This window comes from Polyodon spathula, chromosome 18 (assembly GCF_017654505.1).
Source record: "Polyodon spathula isolate WHYD16114869_AA chromosome 18, ASM1765450v1, whole genome shotgun sequence".
Taxonomy (NCBI): domain Eukaryota; kingdom Metazoa; phylum Chordata; class Actinopteri; order Acipenseriformes; family Polyodontidae; genus Polyodon; species Polyodon spathula.
In genome coordinates this window covers 31,350,560-31,377,925 of record NC_054551.1, presented here as the reverse complement: position 1 = coordinate 31,377,925, position 27,366 = coordinate 31,350,560, and the positions used below count along the sequence as shown (strand labels likewise).

Below are 27,366 nucleotides of genomic sequence, written 5' to 3'. Positions count from 1 at the left end.
AGTCCCAGCATTAATTAAAATATCAGGTTGATTAAACATTTTTCATTGAATGCTTTTGGGACAAAGGCTAATGTTGCCGTATGATCACAGAAGCTTAGCCGTTTCCCTGTAGAGACTTTCCTGTCACAATTTAAGAAGAAAATGAAGCATGACAGAATAAAATTTTTTATCTGGAGCTGGGTAATATACCAGAGAGAGGGCCAATTTTACAGTACTAATAAAAACCACACAATGTGCATAATTTCGAAAGGCAATCTGCTTGGATTCCTAAGGTTATATAATGGAGCCTAAAGTATTAGCTCGAGCTGAAGCATGCCAGTTTGGCTCACAGGCTGACACAGAGTTAAGTGCAAATAGAGAGGGACGTGGTGCCTCTGGAGCTAGTGAAATATTAACAAACGAAACAAACTGACCACCTTGTTTTCTGCAGTAGTGGCACTATGAAAAATGCATTAACCAGATGCCAGTGAATATTTTTGTGTGAAACAGAACAGGATCACGGGCAAACCGTAATCTCTCTCCGACCGAAACCCATTAGGATTGCTTGTTTGTGGTTCATATAACCTTTCTGAATCTGAATTCTCAGTCCATGATCTGATCTGTTCTCTAAGTGTTGATGATTTATCACCCCACGACTGAAAAGGTATTGAAGAGGTCACGCAATCCAAGACTCAAGTGGATGCCTTACAGAATGAATTGTGTCAGAACTAGAACTAAATGAGATTGGAATGTGGACATGATTTCCAGCACTGAAAATACGTTTCATTACTTTTCAGCACAATTCCAACATCACTCTCTTAGGGAGTGAGGGAGCCATACCCAGGCTGAGACTCCAGTATATTAATGAGTAAACACTAGCGCTCCTTTACTCATTTCAGTCATATGGGGGATACACCCAGGCGTAATTTATTAACACAATATATATCGTGAAAGAAAGTAGTATTCAGGTAAGTTTTATATGTTTTTGAGCAGTAGCGTGCAGATTCGCAACTGTTCACTGTGGATCTGTAGCCAGATTCAATTTTACGCCCCCTGGACATTGACTCAGCAGAATCATATATATATATATATATATATATATATATATATATATATATATATATATATATATATATATATATATATGAATTAGTTCAACTCTTTTAGTAACTACCCTGACAATAATACAGTTTAAACTTGATATGATGTATTGTTTACATTGTAAATGTTAATTTTTTATCAGTCAAGGCTATTTCTCATGTGAACTGCAAGAGTTACAGCACAGAACACAGAGCTGGCTCACAGAGGGATTTGAAAAGGCACTCAGGCGCAACAGCACATGTCCACCATATGTCACTGTTTCACTGTTTTCCATTGAGCCCCATGATGGAGATTTCATTGCTGCATGGTGTTCCGCAGTAATCCGTTCTGAGCTAATAAATTATCTAAATAAAAGCTGTATGAGTCTCCAGTCACAATGCACTATATCAGGATACGTGATCTGTTTGTAAACTATATATATATATATATATATATATATATATATATATATATATATATATATATATATATATATATATATATATATATATATATGTGTGTGTGTATTATTATTATTATATATTCTCAATTGTTGTCCTGGACAGTGTTTATTCACTTAAGCAGACTGACATATTTTAAGCATGTTAAACAAGCCCTTAATGTTCAAAGATTTCTAGTGCTTGCATATAAAAGGCAGTACAGTACTCGCAGAATGTGACCTAAAGAAGCCAGGGTGGTTATTCCATAAATTTCAGACAAATAAAGAGAGTTACTATGCACACATTTTTCTCCCTTCAGTTAAGTTTAGGTAGCTATTGGAATTCAATGATCATAGAACCAAAAGGTACTGCTGTCATTTTTTTTGATCAACCACATAACCTACATGATTCTTACAAAATGCTTCTTTACAGTTTCAGTTAAAGGAGAGCTAGTCAGTGAATTAAAACACTTTCATACCATTTGTTACCATTATCAACAGCCCCTTCAGTAAACGACGGGGAGTCCTGCGACTGTCAACTCAAAACCAATGATTTATACATATGACCCGAAATACTCGATTAGGATACTAAACGTGGCTTGTTTGCATTACGCAAGCTGCCTGTCCTTGATACTGCACTGCGGTTTTGTAGCTGTTTCCCTTGCTCTGCTCACAGGGTTCAAACCAGCATCTTTACATATTCCCTCAACTGTGTCTCCGCCATCCAGCCTAGTTCCTTTCAAGCTCAGCAGCCTGCAGGTGATACACTGCTGCCTGTTTTTTAGGGCAGCTAGCTGAGTTGTTCACAATGGGGGAATGATACTATGGATCACGTAACACACTTTTTTATTGCAGAAAGTAAGGCCAGTGATCTCAGTAAGAAAATGTGGCAAATGTAAGTTAGTTTCCTATGAAGTGGCTCTGCATTATGCAATAGCTGACATCACCTTGGCTGTCAGGTGATGCCTCTTGATTGTAGGTCTTCATTGCGATTGGCAGCAGATGATTTCCCTAGGCAGACAGTGTTCTATTGCTATGTTATTTGGGAGGAGAGGGTTGGTGGGGGTGTTGAATACACTACTGCCCTTGAGTTATCAAAGAACATTTGTAGTTTGCCGTGTCTCAACAGCACTGGTCTCGTGGATCTTGATTTAAAAAGAAAAATGTAATTGGTATTAGATTTCAGGTTTCATAAAATAAAAGCTTATGGTAGTACTGAACTGTAGAACTTATCTGTCTCCTCCAAAGCATGTGTCCCTTGGCTGCACTAAAGCTACTGGAGCAAGACATGAATGTTATTATTTATTTATTTATTTTTGCCTTTTTTTGATCACCATACTAAAGATCTTAGTCAAGTGTGAAGCCTTGAAGAAATAAGCAAGATAATTGTAATCAGTTAAGCCCCCACCTTCTTCCATAAGTGGACTTTACATCATTTGTGAGTGAAGAATGGTGAATTATTAAACCTGCACAATGTGAAGTATGATGTTGCCTTGATTTATTATGTGCATCCTGTCTATTTTTGCATTAAAGGCAAGAATTAAAAGTATAACCTCTTCAGTCCCTGTACTCATTATAATGGATTTGGAGAATTTTCTTTATAAATAATACACAGTGCTTTTTAAAATGCAGTCTAAATCCCAACATATTTCATTAATGTACACTAGGATAGAGAGGAGGCTGCAGAATGCAGTTTTCTGCGTGTTGTAATAATTGGTGACAAAGAAACAAAATACAGCATTTTTCTTTTTTCTTTTTTTTTTTAAAACAGGCTCTTCAAAGGGGAATTGCAGGCAGATGTCACATTCCAGGTTGGGTCAGAGATGTTCTGAGCACGCCGAGCTGCGCTGCTGGCCAGAGTGCCAGAGTTCTTCCACCAGGTTGTTGATCCAGCGTTAAATAAATCGGGATAGTTCTCAACTAATCCACAGAAAAGCTGTGCAGCCTTTAGAGTTTAAACACTTTTTATGGTACATTTTCATGATCCTCAAAATGTGGTTGGAAAAGGGGAGAGTGTTAGCTATAAAAACTATAGTAGTACTAAAGAGTAAGTAGTGGGGTTCCAAAAAATATACCTTGTTGCTACAACTGTTTAAATAATGGTGTGGCAGGCTGGCGAGTGGATAGAGGCCCAGAGACAGACTGCAGTTCAAAAAAATAACAATTTTATTATAAATAAACAAAAATAAAGTGCACAAGGGCAAAATAACAAACACTCAAACATAAATAAAGCAAAAACAAAACTCACAAAAATAAAGTTTCCAGGCTGGGCAATGCCGTCACTGGATTTAGAAAATTCAAAAACCACAAAACAAACACCAACCTGCTTCCTCAGCTCCCTCTCCCCAAATGAGAAGCAGAGGCCTCCTTTTATATCAGGTGGCTGGGTGCTGATTGATCGTTAATCAACCTAATCAACTAATCAACCCCAGCCACCTGAACATAATAAACCCAGGCAGGTAGGGGAAGTTAACCCCATCCCTGCCAATTTAAAGGGCAGAGCTTTGCTCTGCCACAAATGGACATGCAGTTTTTCTTTTCATTGCTAACATTCTGACAAGTTTTTACACATAACTTTGAAGTCACTTGAGGAAGAGCGATTTTAGGAAGAGCAGTTTAAAACTAGAAAAAAAGTGCTCTGGGTCCCTACCACATCATGGATCGTTATTGCTGTATTACTTGTTTGACAATGTGGGCAATAATCCTTACACTGTGAGTTCATTAAAGCAGGCATTTTGAAAAGATCTTGAAACTAAAAATTACAGGTGCGTTATTTAAACAGTTGTAGCAACACGTGGGGACGTGTAACCCTATGTTTTCTCCCACTGCTTACTCTTTTTAATGTATTGGAATTGTGTTCTGTAGTTTTGTTTAGTTTTTTCACTGAAAGCCCTTCTCTTCAGCACTGTTTTATTTTATAGCACAGCGGATGAATTATCAGTTGCTGTACCTAATAGAGTGGAAGCAGTCTACTGTGATTATGATCAACCACTTACTGTGATCAAAACAACCCTTTCCATGTGTTACCTGATCTTCCCACTTAAGTGCAAGTGTTAGCAAAGGCTTCCATTAACTGAGATCCAAGAGGTGTATTTAATTCACTCAAATAAAAATGCTCTGCACCATCTCTGCACTGGAGGGTGACAGAAATCATCGAACGGATAAGAGCAATTCAACAAAACACATGTTTTCGACTTAAACAAAAGTGTCTTCATGTATTTTTTCAGTATCTTTAATAAGATTACGGAAGTCTGCAACTATTCACACTCTGGCTTTTGTAATCAGCTAGAGGTTACAGTAATTCAGCCTGTAAGAGCTGACCTGATTGCATGAAGTGCAGACCCCTGTGTTCAATCACCCTTTGAAGGATTGATCAATAGCCCTAGAGTGCAGCATTAAACAACTCTTTAATGTAAGCCTGTTCTTAAAACTGTGTTTAATGAAAGTGATTATGAACCCTTTAAAAAGAGGTTAATCTTGTTTTCAGTTTGTCCTGGATTTTGTTTTCTCTTGCATTCTTTTACAGATGACATGATTAAAGTTCAGCGAGAAAACTTATGTTTTGTTATCCTTTCCCTGTTTCTTTGTGGTTATGGTTATCTTCCATATTATAGACTGATTTATACAGCAGACTGAAAAGTGAACAAGGTTGGTCTAAAGGTAGCAGGAGAGGAAACAAAGGCTGCTGTAATAAAGGAAGACAAGATGATTGCATTCAGCAGTGAAAGCAGCAAGGCCACTGAAACATTCATTCTGAAATATCCCCAAGGAGTGAACCATCCACCTGGTCAGCCATGTAAAGGAACTGTCAAGGTTCCAGCAGAGCAGGCTTTGGTCATTCTTAAAGAGGAGCTCTTTGAGGGTTCAGGTGGGGACCGCAGCAAATTAATTCCATCAGGTACAGTGCTGGAAAACAACTGCATAACTCTGCATCACTGAACTCCAGCTTCATAAAATATAAACCACAGCAAGCTTCGTTTCGGTCTTTTCACCTCCTCCTTTGGGGTTATTTTAACGTATAATTCATATGCATTCTACATGATTTTTACACAAAAAATAGTTTATTTTTGTCTTGTTAGCAACATCCTTCCATAGTGTAGCCATCTGCAGACATTGTTAAGCAGTTTTGTTTACTGTACAGTTTGTTTACAAGAAGTTAGTTTTAGCTGAATGGACTCTTCACTTTATTCCCTCTGACACCTCCTTGCCATGATGTCACTCTGAGAATTAGTTCCTGCTAGTACTTTCAGCAGTAGCAGGTTACAGATGACGTATCAGATAAAAACAAATACTGATAGCATGTCCTAAAATATCTGAAATGATAAGGATCGAATAACAACTTTATCCGTACGTTTTAAAATAAAACTATATTAAATACTTAATCTTTAATTGATTTGTTCGTGAATGAAAAATGTGTGGCTTATGGTTTAGTTGCTGAAATATTACAATGTTAATTATGACCTAATGGCTGTCGTTCTCAACAGCCTTCTTTTTTTGTTATCTTTTTTGTCTTTCCACTAGACTCAGTTACCGTGGGATCTGCCTCCGTGCTTGGAGCAGATTTACTTTCATTGTATAAGGGTGGTTGCTGCTCAGATATCAGCATTCACATTGGGAGTACAGTTTTTAAAGCCCACAGGTCATTTATATATGAATAGTAGCAATAGCAAATAGAAATCTAGGTTTAGTAATTTGTCTATTTACTTGATCGCTTTTTTCACTGATGTATTTTCTTTTTAAACAATGGTGGTTCAGCCAAAAGTCTACAATGTAAATATTGAAGCTGTTACTGCAGCACAGCATTTGGTATGAGCAACCTAGTTCATCAGAGTCTGCTGAGTATGTGTCTTCAGAGGTAGGTGTAGAATTGAAGTTTCATGTATCTGGTTGTCAAAGCTTAATCAAAGCAAAAACTCCTGTCAAGAACTTCAAACACATTTACTTCAGAAAAAAAGTGTGACTTATCAAGTACTTGCAATGGTAGCTTTAATTGTATTCTGATCACTCTTGCTGTGGTGACTTGCTGTAATAGCCTGCTGGTATTACAACAACAACCTGTTTTACAGGTGTCACTTTACTGGACTCCAAACTGGCTTCCTAATGCACCACAGCGTTCCAGAAAGCATTCCGAATGCCTCTCGTTCCTGTTCAGAGAACAAAGATCTATAGCATATTGTTTTATTTATAGACAGTCAACCTTTTCTTGGATTTGATTCAGCAGCCCGGCTGTCCGCTTACTGTTGCTGAAATGTACTACTGACTGAAAAATCTCAGAAAAAAAAGTGATTCAAAGGCCACTTCCTTTACCAGAAACCAGTTACAACATGCAGGCTCGCTGAGGGGGTCTGATGTGTCATCTCTGGTTTGCATGGAAAGCAGCCTCCCAGGCAGATCCTACTGCACTCAACCCAATGCCATAGCAAATGCTATTAATAGAGTATGTTGCAGTCTCTAGTTTTGAGAGGTAACCCAGTTTTCCTAATGCGGTGTGCTTAATAGACAGCACTGCCTGGAAAGATGCTTTTGAATGCAGATTTTCCATCTCTGTAATTCCAGCTCGGAATTGTATGTCAGACAGGATTTTGCTGAAGCTTCCTAAACGGATCTTCTCAATCTGTTCTGTGTTCTGCTATTGCAGAGTTGAATTTACATTCCCTTTTTAAGATACATTTGATGTTAAATAATTGCAGAAATCGAAGAATCAGGTTATTGAGTATTTACACGCTGCTGCCAAGCATCTCTGTATAACCCTATATTGCAAAATTGGTTCGTCTCAATCAGCCCACATTGATAGGAAAAAATGGCAACATCTACAAAGGGAGAGTGCGTTTCAGGATGCCACTGTTAGTGTGCGCTGTAGAATAGAAATAACTGAGTATACCTTGTAATGCACATCTTCGCAAATATATACCTGGAGAACTATGCCATATATAGATTGTATTAGACCATTTACCATGATTATTAATGAAATGCTGATACAATGAGGCAGCGATTCCCTTACTTACAGGAAAGCCTGCTAATCTGTGTTTTGCTCTCCATTTTATATTCTGAGGGGTGCGTGTGCGTAGATATTTAAGAATGCTGCCGTTCTCTGTCCTCTCCAGTGCTTTCTTCTTTTGTTGCCGTGTGAAAACATGTGTGCCTGGGATTTTCATTTTCTCTTTCCAGGGCCATTCTTTGTGCTTGCTCCGGCTGCTTCGCTGCTATGCTGAGCGGAAGCTGGTCGGAAAGCTCCCAGGAGCACATCACATTGCAAGGATAGGAGGTAGATGTGGTACTGTATACTTTAAGCAAGATCTGGGGTTGGGATTGTTAGTTAGTACTGTTTACATTTATGCATGGAGAGAGATCACATGGGCTATTTTTTTATCTGTCAGTGATTTATGGATTCTGTTGATGGAAAACATGTGATTTGAACCTCGTTCTAACTCCTTAGCAGGATAGTAGCTTCAGGGCATCAGTTTGCTTTGTTTTCCCTGCTTAAATGAGAGGATTTTTAATGTATGATGCTTTTTTAATGAAAGAAGATCCAGCACAATTGAAATGAAATGTAAGTACCATACATGTTTGGAATGTTGACTATATAGCACAGACACAATGTAGGCATGTCATAGCAACAAAGCAGACTGCAGCAGAGAAATGCTGTTATTTATTACTGCAATTAAATGAAGATGCATTTGTTCTGAGTGTGCCTGCTGCCACAAAAAGCATTTGGATATAAATAAACTCAATAAGATCAATAAATTAAACATGTTTCATATTTTAATTGTATTCTTAAAGTACATAGAGCTAACAAAATAATTAAAGCATATCTTACCTCATACTAAGATTCATGCATTTTAATATTGCAACATAATTTACCAATGTAACTGAAAAAGGCCCTGACTTCAATATGCACCCCAAGGCTGCTGCTCCAAACATACACAAAAGAGCTCCACTGCAAATCAATGCAGATACAAATCAAAATGTAAGAATATTGTCTTACAGATGACTAAATTATATTACCTGCCATGATCCCTGGACCACTGGATCCTTAAATCTCATTTCAGTTGGAATGCTCCCTGTTCTGTAATGGAATGACTGGTTCTGTTCCATCCTTCTTTAACTGATGCTTTAGGGTCTAATGGAACTCAGCCTACAGCCTTAAATTAATCCTTTGTCCTGTAAACCCTACAAACATCTAATTTCCAAAACTGTAACTGCTGGCAGTCCCCTGCCCTTGAACAGTAATTGCATTTCAAGTTAGCCGTGAGTGCTGCATTAGACCCTCGACTGCATTGTATCTGTGTGCCTGCTGCTTACCTTTTGCTGGCTGAGGTTGAATACTGCAATGTTGATAACGGGGTCAAAGCTCTTCTTTGGGATTATATCTATATAATTACGGTAACGGAATCATTTAAGAAGAGGAGGATGGTGATATCTGTATTCTGTACGAATCAATATCTACATGTCTCTTACAAATACAAACATATAGGCTGTGTCACAAGCGTGTCCACAGCGTTGAGTCACAGATCCCTTGATATTAGATGGGGACAACTTACTAACCATATAAATAATTGCTATAGGTCATATTTACTAGATAATACACTCTAAAACTAGCGTTCAGTTTAAAAACATTAATCCTGTAGTGATAACTAGATTGTAACATTCTTAATTAGTGTTAGTATTGTAATAGTTATTATCTCCACTGTCTATAACTGGTAATAGCCTGTTTATAGATTGAGTATCACTGTTTGCAACAAATACCTGAATCAAAGTTTAAAGGAATCCACATGCAGTTTGTTAAAACTGCCTCTGTCTTTCATGACAGCTGCTTGTATTAGAATGCCAATCCATCATTTGAATGTACCGCAGTGTGCAAACAACCCTCTATACAGGGTATATACATATACCTGATGTATATAGATATACATATACATCTGCTGTATTGCATGGGTTACCATACAGAGCAAGTAGTAGTAAAATGATCTAAAATAATTGTCACACTAATAAGGGCAGGGTTTTCAGTGCTCTGCAAAAACTGAAGCCCATGCATTGAATTTGATCCCCAATGTGCCTATTTAAAAGTGTCATGACAAGTACGGTTAGTGTATGTTTTTTTCTTCATGAGCTATAGCAGCGGTTAACTTTGTTTAAATGTAGGATGGCATGCATTGAGGCACTTTGTAATAAAAAATAACATATTGTTGTCTAAGAGGCTTTCTCTTTGCTTGTAATAATTTCTAAAATACAAAACGAAATTAGCCTGAACTTCAGTTAATTGTATTGCATTTCCTGACTTAGATGGACACAGCATTGGGAATTACTCAAGAGACACCCACACTAAATAATGTTTAGGCTATTAGGTCATTCCAAATAATAATATGCACATTGTTTCAGCCAGGTGCTGTCGGTAGCAGACATGTATGGATTGGAAGACCTGAAGGAAGTAGTCGTGTTTGTTCTGAAGAGAGACTACTGCAGGTTTTTCCAGAAGGTGGTCCAATTTGTTTTCAAACATTATGCAGCTGTGGTATAGTCTGTCGTAAACATTTAAACATCTAATAATGCGAATGTGTATTGTTTTACATGAACCAATAAGAAACTGACTGCGTGATTGGTAGTTACATGCAATTTAAATGTATAATGAAGCATGCTTGAAAAGCAAAATCCGGTATATGGAAATTGCCTTTTTTTATTTAACTAAGCGTTCTAATGATACTACCTTTCTAAGGGTTTGGCAGTAGCTTTCTGTAATTGCATATGTTCCAACTTTTTGAGGCGTTTCATTTCACTTTTAGTGTTCAGAAGGTTACTGCGCTCACACGAATGTCATTGCCCTGACTTGGATTCTCATCTGGTTTCTAAAACATGTGACAGCACTATTATAATGCCCATAACAGATTTGCTAGGCTGACATCTTCCTCTTTCAGTCTCTTTACTTAGTTTTTTTCTTTATTTTCGGGAATTTGTGCTGCGTGAAGCGCTTATTCATTTCTGTACCAGCCTAAAGCAGTGTTTCAAAGATTCACTGAGCTGCATTGGTGGTCAGATCCCAGAGGTAAAAGGCAAGCACAGTTTTATCAGGAGAGGGGAGAAAAAAAAACCTGCAAGAATATATAATGGTATTAGACTTGAAGATAGAAATGCACCATTTCAACAGAATATGTGTTTCTTAATAAGTGTTTAACACCTACAGCTATGGGTAACAATTTTGCATGGCTTAGAATTTTAGGATTGAGACATCATTAAAAAAAAAAAAAAAAAAAAAAAAACAATATATGAAAATAATTTTGATGTTTTATTTAACATCATGTAATCAAAGAAACAAAAACATGATATCGCAAGTGTCTGCTGGAAGCCACACTAGTAGTACAGTATTTCATGTTAGATTTCGAAATGTCACATTTTTCAGTTTTTCGTCAAGTATATGGAATACTACAAAGCGTCATCTAGTTCAATATGTTGAGGTAATATTATTCAGCAAATCATTCATTCAACTTTAAAGGGTGATGCAAAATGTTTGGCCATAGCTGTATTGGTGAATATGGAGTTGCATGTTTAGATAGAAGCATTTAACTTTCCTTCCCTTTACTTTTCCAACTAGTAGCTGGTGTGCAGCAATCTGTTTTGGAGTGCCTATCTATAGCCCATTCCTTGGGGCTTGAAAGTCTCTATGCCTCCTGCACAAGGTGTGTTTTCCTTTTCTACAACTGCAGTACCATTTAAAAACCTTTCCTCACTTTACACCACAGCTCAACAGTTACAAAGACTGTACTAGTATAGTCCTTCTAGTTTTCTGCGTCACAGGTACAAGAGTTCTGTCATACTGTACATGATATACACTAGCTACACATTGTTCCATCTTGCACTGCTTCCAGAGGGAGAATGTTTAGCACAGCAGCCTCCTTGTGTGAGTTCATTGACCGTGCTCCTTTATTTAATTATGCTTGCCTTTTGCAGGTGGGTTGCAAAATATTTCACAAAATGCTGGTCTGGAAGAAACTTTACATTCCTGCCAGCTGAAATGCAGAGGGCATGTCTAACTGCTCTCACACAGTCCATGAGTCCATGGTGTCGCGTGGAAGGAGCAAAAGTTATTTAATGTGATTTGATGTTTTTTTTTTTTTGTCTAGTCCTAATGTGCATGTTCCCTTGTTCTATTTTCACAATTTTGAAAAATGTCACAAATTGAATCAACGTTAATTACTTCATTTCAAGTAATGGATAGCTAGATGGTGCCAAATTTATCACTGCAGATAATGGAGTCTGTTTTGTTTTGTTTAGAAAACCATTGTTTTTGAAGTAGTAGGACTATGCAGCTGCAAATTTATAGGCTGTATGGTTTTTTAGTTTAGATTTAGTTCTGAGTCCTATTTTTAAGTTATCTTTTGAGCAACCAAAACTACTTTTGTGTTTCGCATAGGTGCCATTGGATCAGTCTTTTACAGCCACTGGTTGGCTCCAGTTATATAGAACTGTACAGATCTCTGCTTATTTTGTTCTCTAAGATAGCAGGGCTTAAGTGTCTCAGTGGTTAACATAACTCTTTGATTTAAGAAGTCATGGGTTTGCTTCCTGGTGTGACTGACTCTGCCTAGACACCAAAGACCAGATGGTTATTTTACAGTGTTAAAGTAAGCTTTATCTGTCTGTGTATTTATGGATCTGTGTTAATTAACTGTGATTTTTTTTTAAATTATTATTATGATAGTTTACAGTCCAAACTACCCATTTCCCCTGACATGTGGGCTTCTGAAACTATAGATGCCATTCCATGTGATAGTATTATTGGCACTCAGATTTTATTCTATATATTCTATGTTTCTTAAAACATACAAAAGTGAATAAAATTATAAAACAAACAGCCAGCAGCTTTATCACTCTCATTCCAACAAGCACAGTCCAACGGAGAAAAAATAATGTATTCAAAATATAGACATAGCTCAAAGTCCTCCCAGTTTCTTTTTTTTCTTTTGCTGACAAGATGAAATTTGAAAGGTGTTTTATGCAAGTATTTTTCAGGTATCGGTCAATTTCTCTTGTTTCTTCTACTGAATGCAAATATGACTTCATATATATATATATATATATATATATAGTGGATATTATATTATTTATTATATATTTTATTTATTACACAGTAAAATCTGCAGAGGATTTTACTTCTGGTATTAAGCTTTTAAAGCATTGTGAATATTTTACACAACAAATAAAACATGTCATGTTGTCTCTTGGTTAATCTGTTAGTTTAATTCAGTTGTTTAACAGCTGTATTGTATTTTACTGCACAACGCTGAATTGCTCCCTTGAGTTTCTGACCTTGGCATGAGATAGCTGTGTGACAGTGGTTTGAGGAAATTCTGTAAGAATTGGTGGAAAGCAGATTAAAGATAATATGCAGGAACTTCTGTGTGGGAGTGGAAGAATTTTAATCTGGATTTTAAATCTGTGCTGGCCCAGGTTGTTGTTGTTTCTTTTATATATATATATATAAACGGAATCGAGCAGCAGACAATCCTCATTCTTAGTGATGACATCATTGATTTAGTTCAGGGAGTAAGTAGATTCTGAGAGGAGTAAGGATTGGTTGCCATGGCAATGTGGCTCCGGGCAGCTGCTCATTCGTTCTTTGCAAACAGGGTTTTGCGTGTGAAATCCAGGCTCTGCATGAGAAGCTGTGGACGTTTCTGGTTCAGTTTTTCTATGCTGTTCGTCACACAGAGGGATGGAATTTGATGCAAACGCTGCACAGGGAGCAAGTAGAAGCAGGTATGTTCCCGTGAAGACATCTTGTTTATGCATATTTATGACGAGGATTACTGGAACTGCCCGTTGTTTTCCCATGCTGGGTTTTTTTGTGATAATTTGCTGGCTAGCGTAAGGCACTACTAGCACAGGTATTTATGTATATTGTCAGTACAGCATTTAACGGTAATAATTTGCTACTGAAATGCAAAACCATTAGTTACATATTAACCAAAGTAGCTAATGACCTGCCTAGTAAATAGTCTAGCGTGTATTTATTTAACTACGTAACTAATCGCTCTCTGTCTTGTAAATGGATGCCGATTCAAATAATTCATAAAATTATTTTACAGTATATTTAAAGAAAGATTAAAACTGAAATGTAAAATGAAATGTTGCATTTCTCGTGTTGCATTTTGCAGAGTTTTGCCTTTTGTAAATGGGGGAAATAATGTGAATAAAAATATTTTATTTTTTTGTTTTTGTTTTTGTTGAAATATAACATTGCAATATTTAACATTTAAATCTGTAAAACGAAAATACAATACATGTCTGTTTAGCTATGGCTTGTCTGAATTTCTAATGTAAATGTAAAACATGAATTATTGATGCTGGAGATTTTTAATGCCTGTTCCGTTTTCCCGTCATTTAAAGTCACACACCGCTCTTAAATCTCATGTACTTGATGGGGATCAGAGGCTACTTGTATTCATGGTAGCGTTCGACTGAATTGTGAGCTTTATTTATTTTATTTCCTGCTTTATTGAGAGTCCCTGAGGAGCAGCAGGATGCTCATTGAAGTAATAGCAGACACACGCTGCTGTTTTTCCTTCATTATTTCACTTTGTCGCACATATGCAGGACCAACTCGACATTTTGTTTAATAAATAAATGTAGTGGACTTGGTCCTAAATAATTCTTAAGTTTATGTTTCACTTTAAATAATATGCAGCGGATTTTCAATTTCAAATCCTTTCATTTTGCTCGTACAGCAAGAATTCCTTACAAAAACATATACTGCAGTGTAGACTTTAGTAAATGACAGGAAACACGGTATTCTGGACACAGACCATTTGTAATGCAGCAGATCTGCGTAACTGGTTTATTTTTCAGTGCATGTGTTACTGCAGTGTCAAATACTGCAGTATTAATAATGCAGTGCTACTTTGGGTTTATGTTGCTGGTCAAGACAACAGTGTGAAATATACTGTGGATTTTTTAGTTACCTTTTAATGCATTGAGTGCTTTATTATTTTTCTTTCCTTAGTAGCGTTTGACAGGGGTGACAATAGAAGACTTGGCAAAAAAAAAAAACGACATTCAGTAGTTCAAAGGTAAAAACCACAAATTTTACTGCGACAAAATATATTAATATTGTGGATCACATTTTTAAATCTAGTTACATTTTTTATTTTATTTTTTATTTTAATCACTGTAAGAGCTTTATGGGTTGTATAACAGGTAGGTCAAGTGTCCACTTCAAAATGAAAACCAGAAGCTACCTACTGCATTAATTCAAAGTTTATTTACAAATTATTTTAATGTTTTTTAAAAGCATAGGATGGAACATAAAATCTTAAAACAAATGTATAAATAAAAACAAAGTTGAATGATCTTGGCATTTGAGAAATTGGTGATCAAAGCTTTAGACGAGTGTGAAAAATGAATGTCCTGCCTTGGCTTTTCGTCTCCTAAAGGCTTATTAGGCAACCATTTATTTTAGCACTGTACTAGATGTTCGATCTTTCATTTTTTCTGTGTTTGTTTTACATCCATTCTGTATAATCATCCATAACTTAGTAAACACTCTAGTGCTGAATTTAGAAATACTAAAATAAACATAATACAGTCAATGACAAACCTTTCGACTGGAAGTCTCTGTTTTCATTTTGAAGACGTTCTGTAGAACATAGGCATGCAATTTTAGTAGCTCCCAAAAACAAATGGATCCCCATCATCCAGAAACCCTTTCCTTTGTACCTGCTTCATTGCAACAGTGGTCCTTATAAGTGGCTTAAACCGTAAACACAGCTATGACCTGGAAGCTTCCAGCAGGTCGTATTGTACAGTATGCTAATAGGGGAGCTGAATTCCAGTGCAGTGGTGCAGCTGTACAGGGTTTGCTTCACTTGCTTTAATGTAGTACTGGTTTTCTCTTGTCAACTTTTTCAGAATGGCAGATTTAAAATGTAATAAAATATATTGCCTTCAGTTTACGTCCCCTGAACATTTCAGATTTATGACAAAAATCAGCGTTGACAACAGAAAACTAGAGAGGCGAGTGAGAGACTCTGATGTGCTGTCTGTGTAGAGTATTTGGCATTTACGGTTATGAGTTGACTTTGTTTAATTTTGGATTTTTTTTTTTTTCTGTCCGCAGCAGCATATAAAATGTTCTTGGGTTCATCTAATTACATCTGAAAATCCAAAGCAAAGCCCCCAGGAGGAGAGGAATGCACAAGCACCCCGGAGTCTCTTATCGAACAAGCCAGAGAAAATGAAGTCTGATGGGTTAGGAGCAGCTGGATACAATGCTGCTGCCGGCAGGGTTACCTCTAACAAGGCTACAAAAACAAATGTTTCCAAGGGAAAGGACAGCAGCAAATTGGCTAAGGATGCCAAACCCGCTGACAAGAACTTACCTGCAAAAACAAAGGCGACTGCAAAGGCACAGCCTGAAAACAATGGCAGAGAAAAAGCAGAAGGCTCTGCTGGCAGCAGAGGTGATACTCCCCCTTTGTCTGCAAACGGACCAAAAAATGTGCCAAGTGGGAAAGGAATCAAAGATCAAGATAGAAAAATAAATCTGGGTGCCAGGTCCAAAGCTCCTGCCAGCGTCTCTGCTGGTCAGATTAAATCAGCCAAGCCTGCAAAGACGTCTGTGGGAAAGGAGCCCCCTCTGGCACACAAAGAAACAAGCCCCCCCAGCAAGCCTGAACCCATGAGTACAGGGGCATGCTCACAGGCTGCTGGAAGTGGTGCCCATCTCAGGAAGGAGAAGACAGCTGGGGAAGGAGACAACAGTGACATAACATCAGGGAGTGCTTCCCCGCAGAACAGCTCCAGCAGCCCAAGAGATTCAACCACGGGTTATTATTATTATTATTATTATTATTATTATTATTATTATTATTATTATTATTATTATTAGTAGTAGTAGTAGTAGTAGCAGTAGCAGTAGTAGTAGTATATAGTTCTATTTATGTCTTCCTTAAAAAAGCCATAAAAAATAAGAAAGCCGAATAACCAGCCTAATGTTACATCCATGCCCTTGGGTATTTGGTTCCCTGAGAATCAGATAGTAATACTTTATGATTATGCAAATCTTATGCATACTTTAAAAGTGTTTTGGCATTATACCTTCCCCTCCTAAATACACTTGGATTGGCTTAATGCTTGACTACACAGAAGTACTGCTGATTGTTTGTTGTTTAGGGTTTATTAATTTCATTGCATGCTGTGTTGTGGTGCTCATTACAATTCTAGATGGTAGGGCTGAGCAAATGTTTGTATGGCAGCAACCCTGTCCTTTAGGAGACCCCTTGCTGTACTGACATACTGTTCCTGTTCTTATAGCCTCTCTTGGCAGAGCTTGCTTCATTGTTCACCAATTAGAGCCAGCTGTGGAGTTCCTGTTGGCTAAGGAACTGCGTTAAAGCCAACGGAAAGGCTTTTTAATTAGCACCCACATGGTCTTTGGGATATGCTTGCTTTGAAAACACTGAGTTCTGCAGTATTGGCGTAGCGTGTGAAATGCAATTAGTTGCATGTGGTTTATTACACTCCAGTACTGTTTACATCTACATTGTTTGCATGCAGTGCTGTGTCTCGGGTATGAAAATGTAAGCACACTGCCTTGTTCTGTAAAGCACACTTGTGTTTCACAGGTACAAGACCAAAGATTTCTGTGAAGTCGGGCAGCAGGACCTCTGTCCAGAGGATGGTTGATTCAACTAAAACAAACGGGTGAGGTCTGGCATAATATTAAAATGCAGTCTTCCAAATACAAGGATTCAACATTAATTTTTATCTTACTTTCATCTACTACTCAGAAGAGACAGGAACAAAAAAACATACAAAGGTTTAGTTAGTCTTTACTTCTCTCTCCTGGATCATTTTTGAATGTTCTGTATTCAGTATCTTCAACCCCACTTAAAAGATTTCTTCATAGATTTTACAGGATCCTGTGACAACAATACAGTTCTGTCTGGCTATCTGTGATCAGAGTTGTCCAGCTAAGGTTTACTACTCCTCTCCAATAAGGGAATGCCAGACAGACAGAAATATTTTCGCAGAAAATAACACCCCTTGTCACACAGCCAGACACGCAAGAAGCTTGTTAAGAAGCCAGCATCGTTATAGTTCAGCTGGGGGTTGCCAAACATACTAACAGACAAGGCCATTCCTGTTTTTTTTGTCAAAATGTGTGTTATTTTGAGGAGCTAGTGTTGCTTTGTCTTAGAGTCGTTATAATAACACAACATGCTTTACTTTTTCAGTGTGGCAAGCAAAGCAACAGTGAAAGACAGCAGCAAAATAAAACAACCAGCCCTTTCAAATAAAACAGCAGATGGGAACACTGCATTGAAAACTGAGAGGAGAGTGAAGAGCACTCCAGCAGCTTCTGCGGAAAATCATGGTAATAGTTCTATTCATTTCTATTCAAGAATGTGTGTATATATATATATATATATATATATATATATATATATATATATATATATATATATATATATATATATACTGATGCACAAAAGAAACGCAACACTCGGGTCTAATGGATTTAATCAAATATTTTAAACCTAGATATCAAACAAAATCACAGAAAATGCGAAAATGCTACAGACCAAAGAATCATAAGTTTTCAGTATGAAACGTGACACATTGTCAGAATGAAAACTTTACAAAGTTAGTATCGGGTATGACCTCCCTGAGCATTAACACAATCCTGGCAGTGTTGACGCATAGACTTGATCAGCCTCTGGATAGACTGCTTGGCTGGTGGCGGTTGTCTACTGGGAATGGCACTGGTGATTTTGGTCGCACAGATGTTCTATTGGACTCAGGTCAGGAGAAAAAGCTGGCCACGGCAGACCTTGACATTGTTTTCTTGAAGTCGTGCAGTTGTACTCCTAGCACTGTGTGATCTTGCATTGTCCTGCTGGCAAGTTGACATTTCCAGTCGTATCTTTCGCTGTTCTTGCGTTAATTAAAGTCATGTCTTTTCGAGTGGCTATTTGTACACATTCTTAATCAACTCGTTTTGGCAATAATAACTCGTTCAAATACCAAACACTGAGCACCTGGCATGTTGATGAAATCACACGACTTGAGCTCAGTAGTTTGTTATCCCAATACTACTCAAACAATCAACAAACCTATCTGCTCACTATTTAAAATGTAAATAACACTATGTATGTGCCCAATGAGCTATTGATGTAACACTTAGATTGTTGTGTTTTCATTATATGTATATATAAAGCCTGCAGAAGGTCGCACCTATATGACTCTCTGAGAAAAGTTACCGTAGCTATAATATTCCAACATGTTTTGGCAAATGTGTTAACAGTAAGAGCCCCATAAACAGACTGCCACTCCTCACATATTGATATACAATATGTGTGAATGTGTTGCTGACCTATACAGTACATATTTATACCTGTAAACCCAGATGTAGATGTATCTGTTGTAAAACAGTATCCTCTCTTTTTATTTAGGACTAAAAACTGTGGCAGCAAGTGCAAGAAAGCCTGTCTCGCCGAGAAAAGATGAGACCAAGCAAGCTACAAAAGTCTTGACGCCAAACAAAACACTTTGTGACGCTCCATTGGAATCTACAAAGAAAAAGACGTATAAGCAGTCGAGTGCAGCAAGGACAGAGTTAAAAACCAACTCAAGACCAGCAAAGGTTGCTGCTGGAAGTTCAAAGCATACCGTTGCTGGAAGCAAGAGTGTACCAAAGCAGAAAAGTACCTCTGAACAGCCAGCATTAAAGCTGACATCTAAATCATTAGGATCGGAAAAACAAGCTCTTTGTGGTCTGAAGAAACCCGCATCAAAAACCAAGGAAGCTTCTAATGAAAAAAGTTGTACTTCAAAAAGTGCCGGGCCCAAGCAAAACACTCCCACAGCTGTCAAAGGTGAAACTTCAGGAGGCAGTCAATTAGTGACAGCTGTCTGCACTGAGGAGCTCAACTGCTCTCAGCAATCGGAATCTACTGGTGGTGCACAACAGAAAATGGAACAGTCCGTTGCAGCTTCAGCTTCATGCCAGCAACCTGACAGAGTCAGATTTCATCAAAGCTTAGAAAACAGTGTGCATAATTCTGAACCACTAACGGATAAGGAAGATTTGTGTATTCCCAGGAAGAGCAAAAATGAACCATCAGTAGCATTATTGCATGACAAAGAGGATTCCAACGATTCAGCATTTAAACGCACAAGGGACTCAAGCCAGATATGCTCAGTTTTATCTAAGGAGAGTGTGAATCTTGGTAGTCAGCTTCAGGGTAAACATGCACCACAACCTTCACCTCCAGCAAAGTCAGATACTGCTACAGCTCATGAGACTGTCAAAAAGGAGGCTATGGCATCGGATGAAACCAAAAACTTTGCAAAGGTAGTTTTAGAAGATTTTACTGGTGCATGTAAAATCACCGAACAGTCAAGCACAGCTATTAATGTTAACCCTTCTACAACAGGGTGTGTAGTATCATCCAGGTTCTGTACCAGTCAAATACAGCCATTATCGCTGAATTCTCCCAAGGATGTGGTTACTGTGGAAACCCCAGAGAGTCACGAGGACTCCGAAATGCCTCATGAAGACCCATGGAATACACTTCATCAGAGAGGCAGCCCCGAGTCTGACACTGGGAGTGTCACCACCTCTTCCGATGATATAAAACCCATGTCTGAAGATTATGATGCTGGAGGATCCCAGGATGACGACGGTTCCAACGAAAGAGGGATTTCAAAATGCAGCACAATGTTGTGCCACGATTTCCTTGGAAGAAGCAGCAGCGACACCAGCACACCGGAGGAGCTGAAGATGTATGATACTGGCTTGAGAATAGAGATCAAACTTAAAGATAAGAAGTCATCGGCAGAACCCTTTCACAGACGCTCGATGAATAACGATGACAAGGGCAGGAAGAGGACACAGGCGTGGGCTCACCAGGAGGAGGTACTCATGGAGGACGAGGCCTGTGAAGAGGAGACGACCGCCATAGTCAAGAATGCTCCCGAGCAGCAGCTGTCCTCCTCGGATGAAGAAACTGAGGACGAGAGATCAGAGGCTGAAATCCCAGAAGAAATCCTTGCTCCGCCAGACCCTTCCCCTCACCACTTTCAAGGCTTCGTCAACCTGGCATTTGAGGATATCGCTGAACAAGAGAATGAGGTCCCGGAGTTACAGTCTGCTTCGAGTTTCAGGCGTTCTGTACTGCTGTCAGTGGATGAATGCGAGGAGATGGGATCCGAAGAGGGCGGAGGACAGACCCCACCTTGCCACCTTGCAGACTCCCTCACTCCTTCAGAAGTGTTTGAAGGGGCTGCTTGTGATCGTTCTGAGCCACGGGGTAAATCCTTCTACTCTAGATACCCCCTGGAATTGGAAGAAGGTTATTTGGATGGGGATAAAGAGAAAGATAATGAACTAGTTAAAAAGGGCAACTGTCAGTCTGGCCCTAGTGATAATCCTCCTGGCGGTAAGCCACAGGTTGACATTGAGAAAAGTGAAAGCACTGTCCCTCTTACTGAGAATGAAACAGGAAAGCCCCCCATCCTGATAGAAGGTAATAAACTGCATGACACCCCCAGTGATCCCCCAGCACCAGCAAGTGACGTTAGACCCCAAGAAAGACCTTGCCACTTGGATCTACACCAGATTGAGAAATACCATGATAATGGGCTGTGGAAAAACTCTACAGAAGCCCTGGACTGTAGGAAAACTGAGTTGCGTCTTAACTTGCAAGAACAACATGTGAAAGGGAGTTCTTTGGTGTCAAGTGAACAGAATGTTTCCACCTTACCAGCAGGTAATGTATAATGTTAGGATGTTGCCTAAATAGGAAAAAAAAAAAGTCATTGCTGTGAAGCTAGTCGGTGTGGATGACAGAAGAAAAAAAAAAAATATATATATATATATATATATATATATATATATATATATATGATATATATATATAATATATATATATATATATATATATATTCATTATCTGTGACCTGTTGCACAGTAATGCGTTTACACGGATAGCCAGTGCTGATTTAGGGAGGTTTCACTCAAAAGATGAAAGGACTACAAAACCAGTCAGGGACGAGGTTAGTGGGCACAGAATGAATCAAATAGAAGTTGACGTATTTTTTTCCCATAGAAGAGGTTTTACAATTTAGTTTATTTAGAAATTCTCGTATATATGGTACTTTAGTAGAGCATAAAGGCATGCCATCCATATGATGACTATAGTGATCTCAAAAGGAAGAATTGGGTCATGATTCAGTTCATGATGTTGGGCCTTTTAATCTTTAAACTTTAACTAAAATGGAGTGAGTTTGTAGTCCATTTGCATGTTTCAAAATGCTCTCAGACTTTAGAAAAACGTGTAGGCAACCTTAAAACAATCTTTGTTTAACGTTTTGTGAATAGGGCCAGTGCCTCTATATTTCTAACATTTATTTGGGCATGTTTAAGGCCCTTTTATTTGGATGCAAGGGTAAAAGCAAAGGCAAATTGTCAGGAAGAAATAAAACAATTTTAATGCTGTAACACCAACACGAAACAACTTGGTTGCAAATTATTATAATAGTTTGTTCTTTGCTGGTTTTATACTCTTAATATGTATATTTCTTTCTTTCTGAAAATATGCCATGCACTTCAATATAGGGCCCAGAGTTTTTGGTCCAAATCAAAATAAATCTGCCTTGTGACAGGGCTATATTTAGGCTGCTATTTGATTTAATTTTTTTGCCAAATCGACGACTAATGTCGACTTTTATTTTTTAAAGAATTTACCTTTTTTTTTTTTTTTAATTTTTATTTTCAATTCAAGCAGAGAATGGATGAAATCGACCTTTATGTTTTAAAAAATGGACTGTTTATGCCACTGTGAAGCCCCTTTATTATTCAACATGCAACAAAACTGTGGTCACCAACATTTTAATAGAACAACATTCAGATTGAAATGAAGCTCGGTCAAAGCGTCTCGATCACAGAACATTTGATTCTAGGGTTTTGGCAAGCTATTGGCTCTTTTAGCAGATCCAAAAACAAAAAAAAGGAAATGTCTCAAATAAACCGCAGAAAACGCAGCATATAAACATTTATTACACAGACTTTTAGCATATATTATACTCATGAACAAAAACAGATATCACTGGAACTAACCCCCCCTCCCCCCCCCCCCCCCCCCCCCCCCCCCCCCCCCCCCCCCCCCAGAGACACTCTTATGGTGGTGTCGACGCCTGCTTCGCCCTCCCTAGCTTCTACACAGCTGGTCTCAGATGCCATGTTTCAACAACACCTGCCTCAGCTAGTAGCAATGACCAGAATTGCTTCAAAACACAGAGCACACACTAAATCAGGAGGGAAACCAGCCAGCACCGGATTCTTGTTTTTTCCTGCATTTTCACCAAGCAAGCTTCTATTGTACTTTTTTTTTTTGTGATTGCATGTGTTCAACCATTTTCTTCATCTCCAGTCCCACGTTTCTTTACAGTTTTCGCTTCAAAGTCAGTATTCTGCACAATACTCATTTAGGGTTTTCCTCTCACACCACATTTTTTAATCTAACAAGTAACTATCACAATATATATAGCAAAAGCTTACCCACATCTTGCCCGCTAATTTCAAAGTCGGCGCATTTAATGAAATGTAGACGGCAAATGAAAGTGCACAGTTGGTGCCGGTCTGATGATTGACAGGCATTTCAACGAATGAGAGCATTCTAGCGCTGCTTCAGGCAAAGAGATCTGTCAGAACAGGGGAAACCATAGTACTAACAGACCGCTGAGTTGACTGACAGCAACACCCAGCCATTCAGAGCGGAGTGGAGACTGGACAGACAGCAAGTATAAAAACTGCACAAACTAGAAATGATTTCCCTATGGTTATTTTTGGTAAGAAAATAACGAGTGGTTTTACAGATGTTTATCCTATATAAATCTATTTCAGTCAAACTCATATTTTTTTGATAATTCGAGCTTTACCTATTTTAATATCGAAAAGTAGCAAGCCTAGCTATATTTATTAAAATGAATAATGCACTTTCATATATAAATAGATATTTAAAGAAGTTGTGCTGCATTAATACATTGCTGTTCAATTTGAACATAACATACAGCATTTAAAGGCCATGATTTGTATTTGTCATGTTCATGCCCTGTATAATCTGGTTGCATATCTTTTCATGCACTGTATAATCTGGTTGCATATATTTTGGCAATTCATTAAAAAGTGATGTGGGGGAGAAACAACCCAGTGCAGTCGTAATTTGATTATATTAATCTATTTTAGTAAAAAAAAAAAAAAAAAAAAAAAAAAGGATCTGTGCTTAAAGTAACTGATGGATAAACTTCATGAAACTAACGTTGAAACAAAGGTGGTTTTGAGAAATGTCTTTTGACAGAATCTGTCCCTGGATCAGTACATTTTTTATCAACCTGGTTTTAACGATGCTATATCAAACTCTTGCATGCCAGGTTATATATATATATATATATATATATATATATATATATATATATATATATATATATAATATATATACACACACATTTTGTTTGCTGTTTATTGTAATTGAGTCTTGCTATGCTGCCCAAAATACGTCATTTATTCTAGTGTGTGTGTTTTTGTTAAACTTTAGTTGGTTAGAAACCAAGGTTTTTTATGCAAATCTCAGTTTTTGGGGGATTTTTTTGCAATACATATGCATCAGCTTTCTATTTTGTTATACTTTTGTGGTGCTTTAAGCTTTGTTTGTATATTTGATAAATGTGGTTGCTAGTTTGTTATGTCATGCTTCTGTTATGTCTCTCTTTTTGCCACTTGTGTCAAATGATACAGCTATTCCTGTAGCAGGAGTGCTTGGCAGTTTATCTCCTGATTCTGTTTACAGATAAAGCTTGCATGTGCAGACTGCAATGTGTGATCCCCTCCCTCCCTGTATTACAATACTGAGCCTGAGCCTTTTCAACCTGGTGTAGTAAAACAGATAGCACTTGGACAATACAAAGCCTGTATATGTGGACAGTCAATTATCATCATGGCAGGAACAAGATACATTGCTTCCACAAGCTTTATTTTATTTGTTCAGAGTAAGCAACATACACTATAGCCAGATATGATTTATGGGCTTGAGTACAGTAATCCCTGCTGAACAAAAATGGACTGCTGTAGTATTGAGATAAATGGCTTTTTATAATCCCCTGTACAATAATTTGATTTGTAATATATGCTTTACTGCATTTGTTCTAAAGCTCTGCAGTACCAGAGGCAAACAATTGATATGCAGAGGGATTTTAACCCTGCTTAATGTGGAGTTTATATATATATATATAATTTATGCGTGTCCCTTGAGACAAAACTATGGAGAAAAGAGACTCATTCGGAAAGAAAAAAATATTATGCAATACTTTATGGGCAGCTGTAGACCTTTGATAGCCAGTCTACTTAAATATTGTATTTCTTAAAAGAAGATTTTGGTGTTTGCTTGTATGCATGCTGTCCTAACTAGCAAATGTTTACATTACAGTATATTTAAAACGTATTGTAAATTGAATCAAAGTTAATTGAAATTCAGGATTATGTATTGACCGTCATACTGAAATAAGTGAATTGAAATCTTATATAAGCACAGTGGATTATGATTTTTGTTCCCCCTAAATTGATAGGTTTGTTTTATTTTTATTTTTTTATTCCAATCTGCCAATAAAAAGAGGGTACGGATGTTTTATGGGTAACTCTTTATTCAAGCACCTGATATATTAAAATACTTCTGTACTGTATGTATTAAACCAACATAGGGGGTGGTGGGGACTCAAATGCATTTTTACATTGTGTAGTATTGTCAATTATTTCCAGGAGACTTAGATGATTGTGACAGAATGGAACAAACCTGCACTTCTGACTGCCGACCTTCAAAATCCCTTTCTCCGATATTCGAGATGGATGTTGGGGAAGCCTTTGAACAAAGCGCAGCCATGGAAACGTGCATTGTGGACACACAAGGGGACGAAGACAATCACTTTGCAGAAAGGGACTGGACGCTTCTTAGGCAGCTGCTTTCCGATCACGACTCCAGTTTAGGTATTATAAACTCTGCTCCAGAGGACCTGAACCTTGCCCAGTATCTCATAACCCAGACACTTGTCCTCTCACGTGACAGTCTGAACTCTCAGTGTAAACTGCCTGTGGATAAGGATACCTTCAAGAAGTGGGCCGAACTAATGTCCCCGTTGGAGGAGTCCACAGCCAGTATTACAGTCACCAGTTTTTCACCAGAAGATTCAGCCTCCCCCCAGGGAGAATGGACAATCGTCGAACTTGAAACGCATCATTAACTCTAAAAAAAACCCAGGTCTCTGTACTTTACTGATAGCTTTGCAGCTGCAGCTTTTATAACCACTTTGGAATACATAACAGGAACCCACTTCGACTTGGACATTTTATTTCAGCAGTTGTATCAGGCACATTTTCCATCATTTTTTGTCAGTTCATATTTAAGGTACTTAAGAAAATGTAAGAAATTGTTTTAAAAAAAATGTTGTTTAGCGTGTTAATATTTTTGTATGCTTGATGTTGCTTAAACATTCATTCATAGAAAAAAAAAATTCTCATGTGCCTGTCTTGATGTTTAACCAAAAAGTAGAAAACATGTTAATGAGTTCATTGGTTTACTTTAGTGTTGTAAGATTCAATAAAATAGTGGATGTGGTGCATAGTAAAGCACCAAAGAAATGAATTGCATGCCTTGAACTATTTACAGCCTGAAGGCTAGTGTTCTGTTTGTTTTTATAGTTTAAACTGACATCATTAATAAGGGCATCACACCAGTAAATTGTAATTCCAGCAGTCTCTCAACTTTTCAGCATTACATAAATGAATCAGACTGATCATTTATAACAGTATTCATTTGCTTCACTGAACAGTCTTGTTGGCAGTAAAAAAAAATTAAAAGAAAATCTGATGTGAGTTTTTTCTGTGCTGTCTTAGAAGTATTCTTTAGCATGCAGTATAATTGATTTTGTTGTTTTGCATGATGTGTAATACACTAGCCTACCTACACCCTGAACAGAGAATCATCTTCTCATGAAATACAAATTATTTTAATGAGAAAGGTAACTTATGTAAACTGTATGAATTTTCTAGGAATTATGTAGAATTGTGAGTGTTCCATTAATAGTCAATTTAAACCCTTCCCTAAATATTTTGGATTGCATGTATATGCTTGATATTGCTGAATGCAATGTATCATGGGATGCACATTGTGACACATTGACACTTCAGAAATATTGTATTTTATGGATTTCAGAGGTAATGGGTTAAGACCACTGCTCAAAATATCTCATTAATCATTCAATTAAAATGCCTGTGAATAAGGCCATCTAACCACTGTTTAAATGGGAAAGAACAGTGCACACAGTAACGTCCTGCTGCAGTGAACATTTCCTCCAGCTACTCTTGGTGGGCAATCCTTTCTGCACAAGAAAGTAAGAAAAGATTTATATATTGTTTTCAAATGTTAACAAAGCCAAGGTTGTTAAAACGCACAGTAGGTAGGTTGGCACCACTTTATTCCAAATTAATCTAAAATATAAACAGAAAGTGCGTCATTGCTGATGTCTGGTGTAAAATATTTAAGTTTTAAGTTCAGTATACTAGGTTTCTTTGCTTAACCCTTAAGTGGTGGTAGTTTGTTGCATGCAATTGTCTACATAACAAACATACGTAATTCTCATTTTTGTGCTGCAATTAACATGACTCATTGATTATCATTGAACATAATGCTGTCAATATAAGTTGCTGTTTTCACAGTCCAAAAAGACATTTGCAAACCATACATTAAGAAAATCAATAGATTCCTGAAAACAAAAATGTAATTCTTTCTGTATTACACGTATGCCTACAATGCAATAAAACATTA

At 37.6% G+C, this 27,366-nt stretch overlaps 1 protein-coding gene across 1 annotated transcript; it reads left to right on the top strand.

Annotated features, from left to right (window-relative positions):
- Positions 1-15,722: 15,722 nt before the first annotated feature.
- On the top strand, positions 15,723-25,783 carry LOC121330730 (AP2-interacting clathrin-endocytosis protein-like). Its single transcript, XM_041277451.1, has 5 exons — positions 15,723-16,314; positions 17,113-17,191; positions 17,725-17,864; positions 18,943-21,261; positions 25,305-25,783. The coding sequence occupies exons 1-5, from the start codon at positions 15,723-15,725 to the stop codon at positions 25,781-25,783; spliced, it is 3,609 nt and encodes a 1,202-aa protein (XP_041133385.1).
- The last annotated feature ends 1,583 nt before the right edge of the window (positions 25,784-27,366 follow it).

Bases quoted from the DNA above. Each gene is read 5' to 3' on its own strand.
- LOC121330730 (XM_041277451.1), top strand. From the start codon at position 15,723: ATGAAGTCTGATGGGTTAGGAGCAGCTGGATACAATGCTGCTGCCGGC. The intron at 16,315-17,112 runs GTTATTATTATT...TGTGTTTCACAG, and splicing joins CCCAAGAGATTCAACCACGG to GTACAAGACCAAAGATTTCT. The intron at 17,865-18,942 runs GTAATAGTTCTA...CTTTTTATTTAG, and splicing joins AGCTTCTGCGGAAAATCATG to GACTAAAAACTGTGGCAGCA.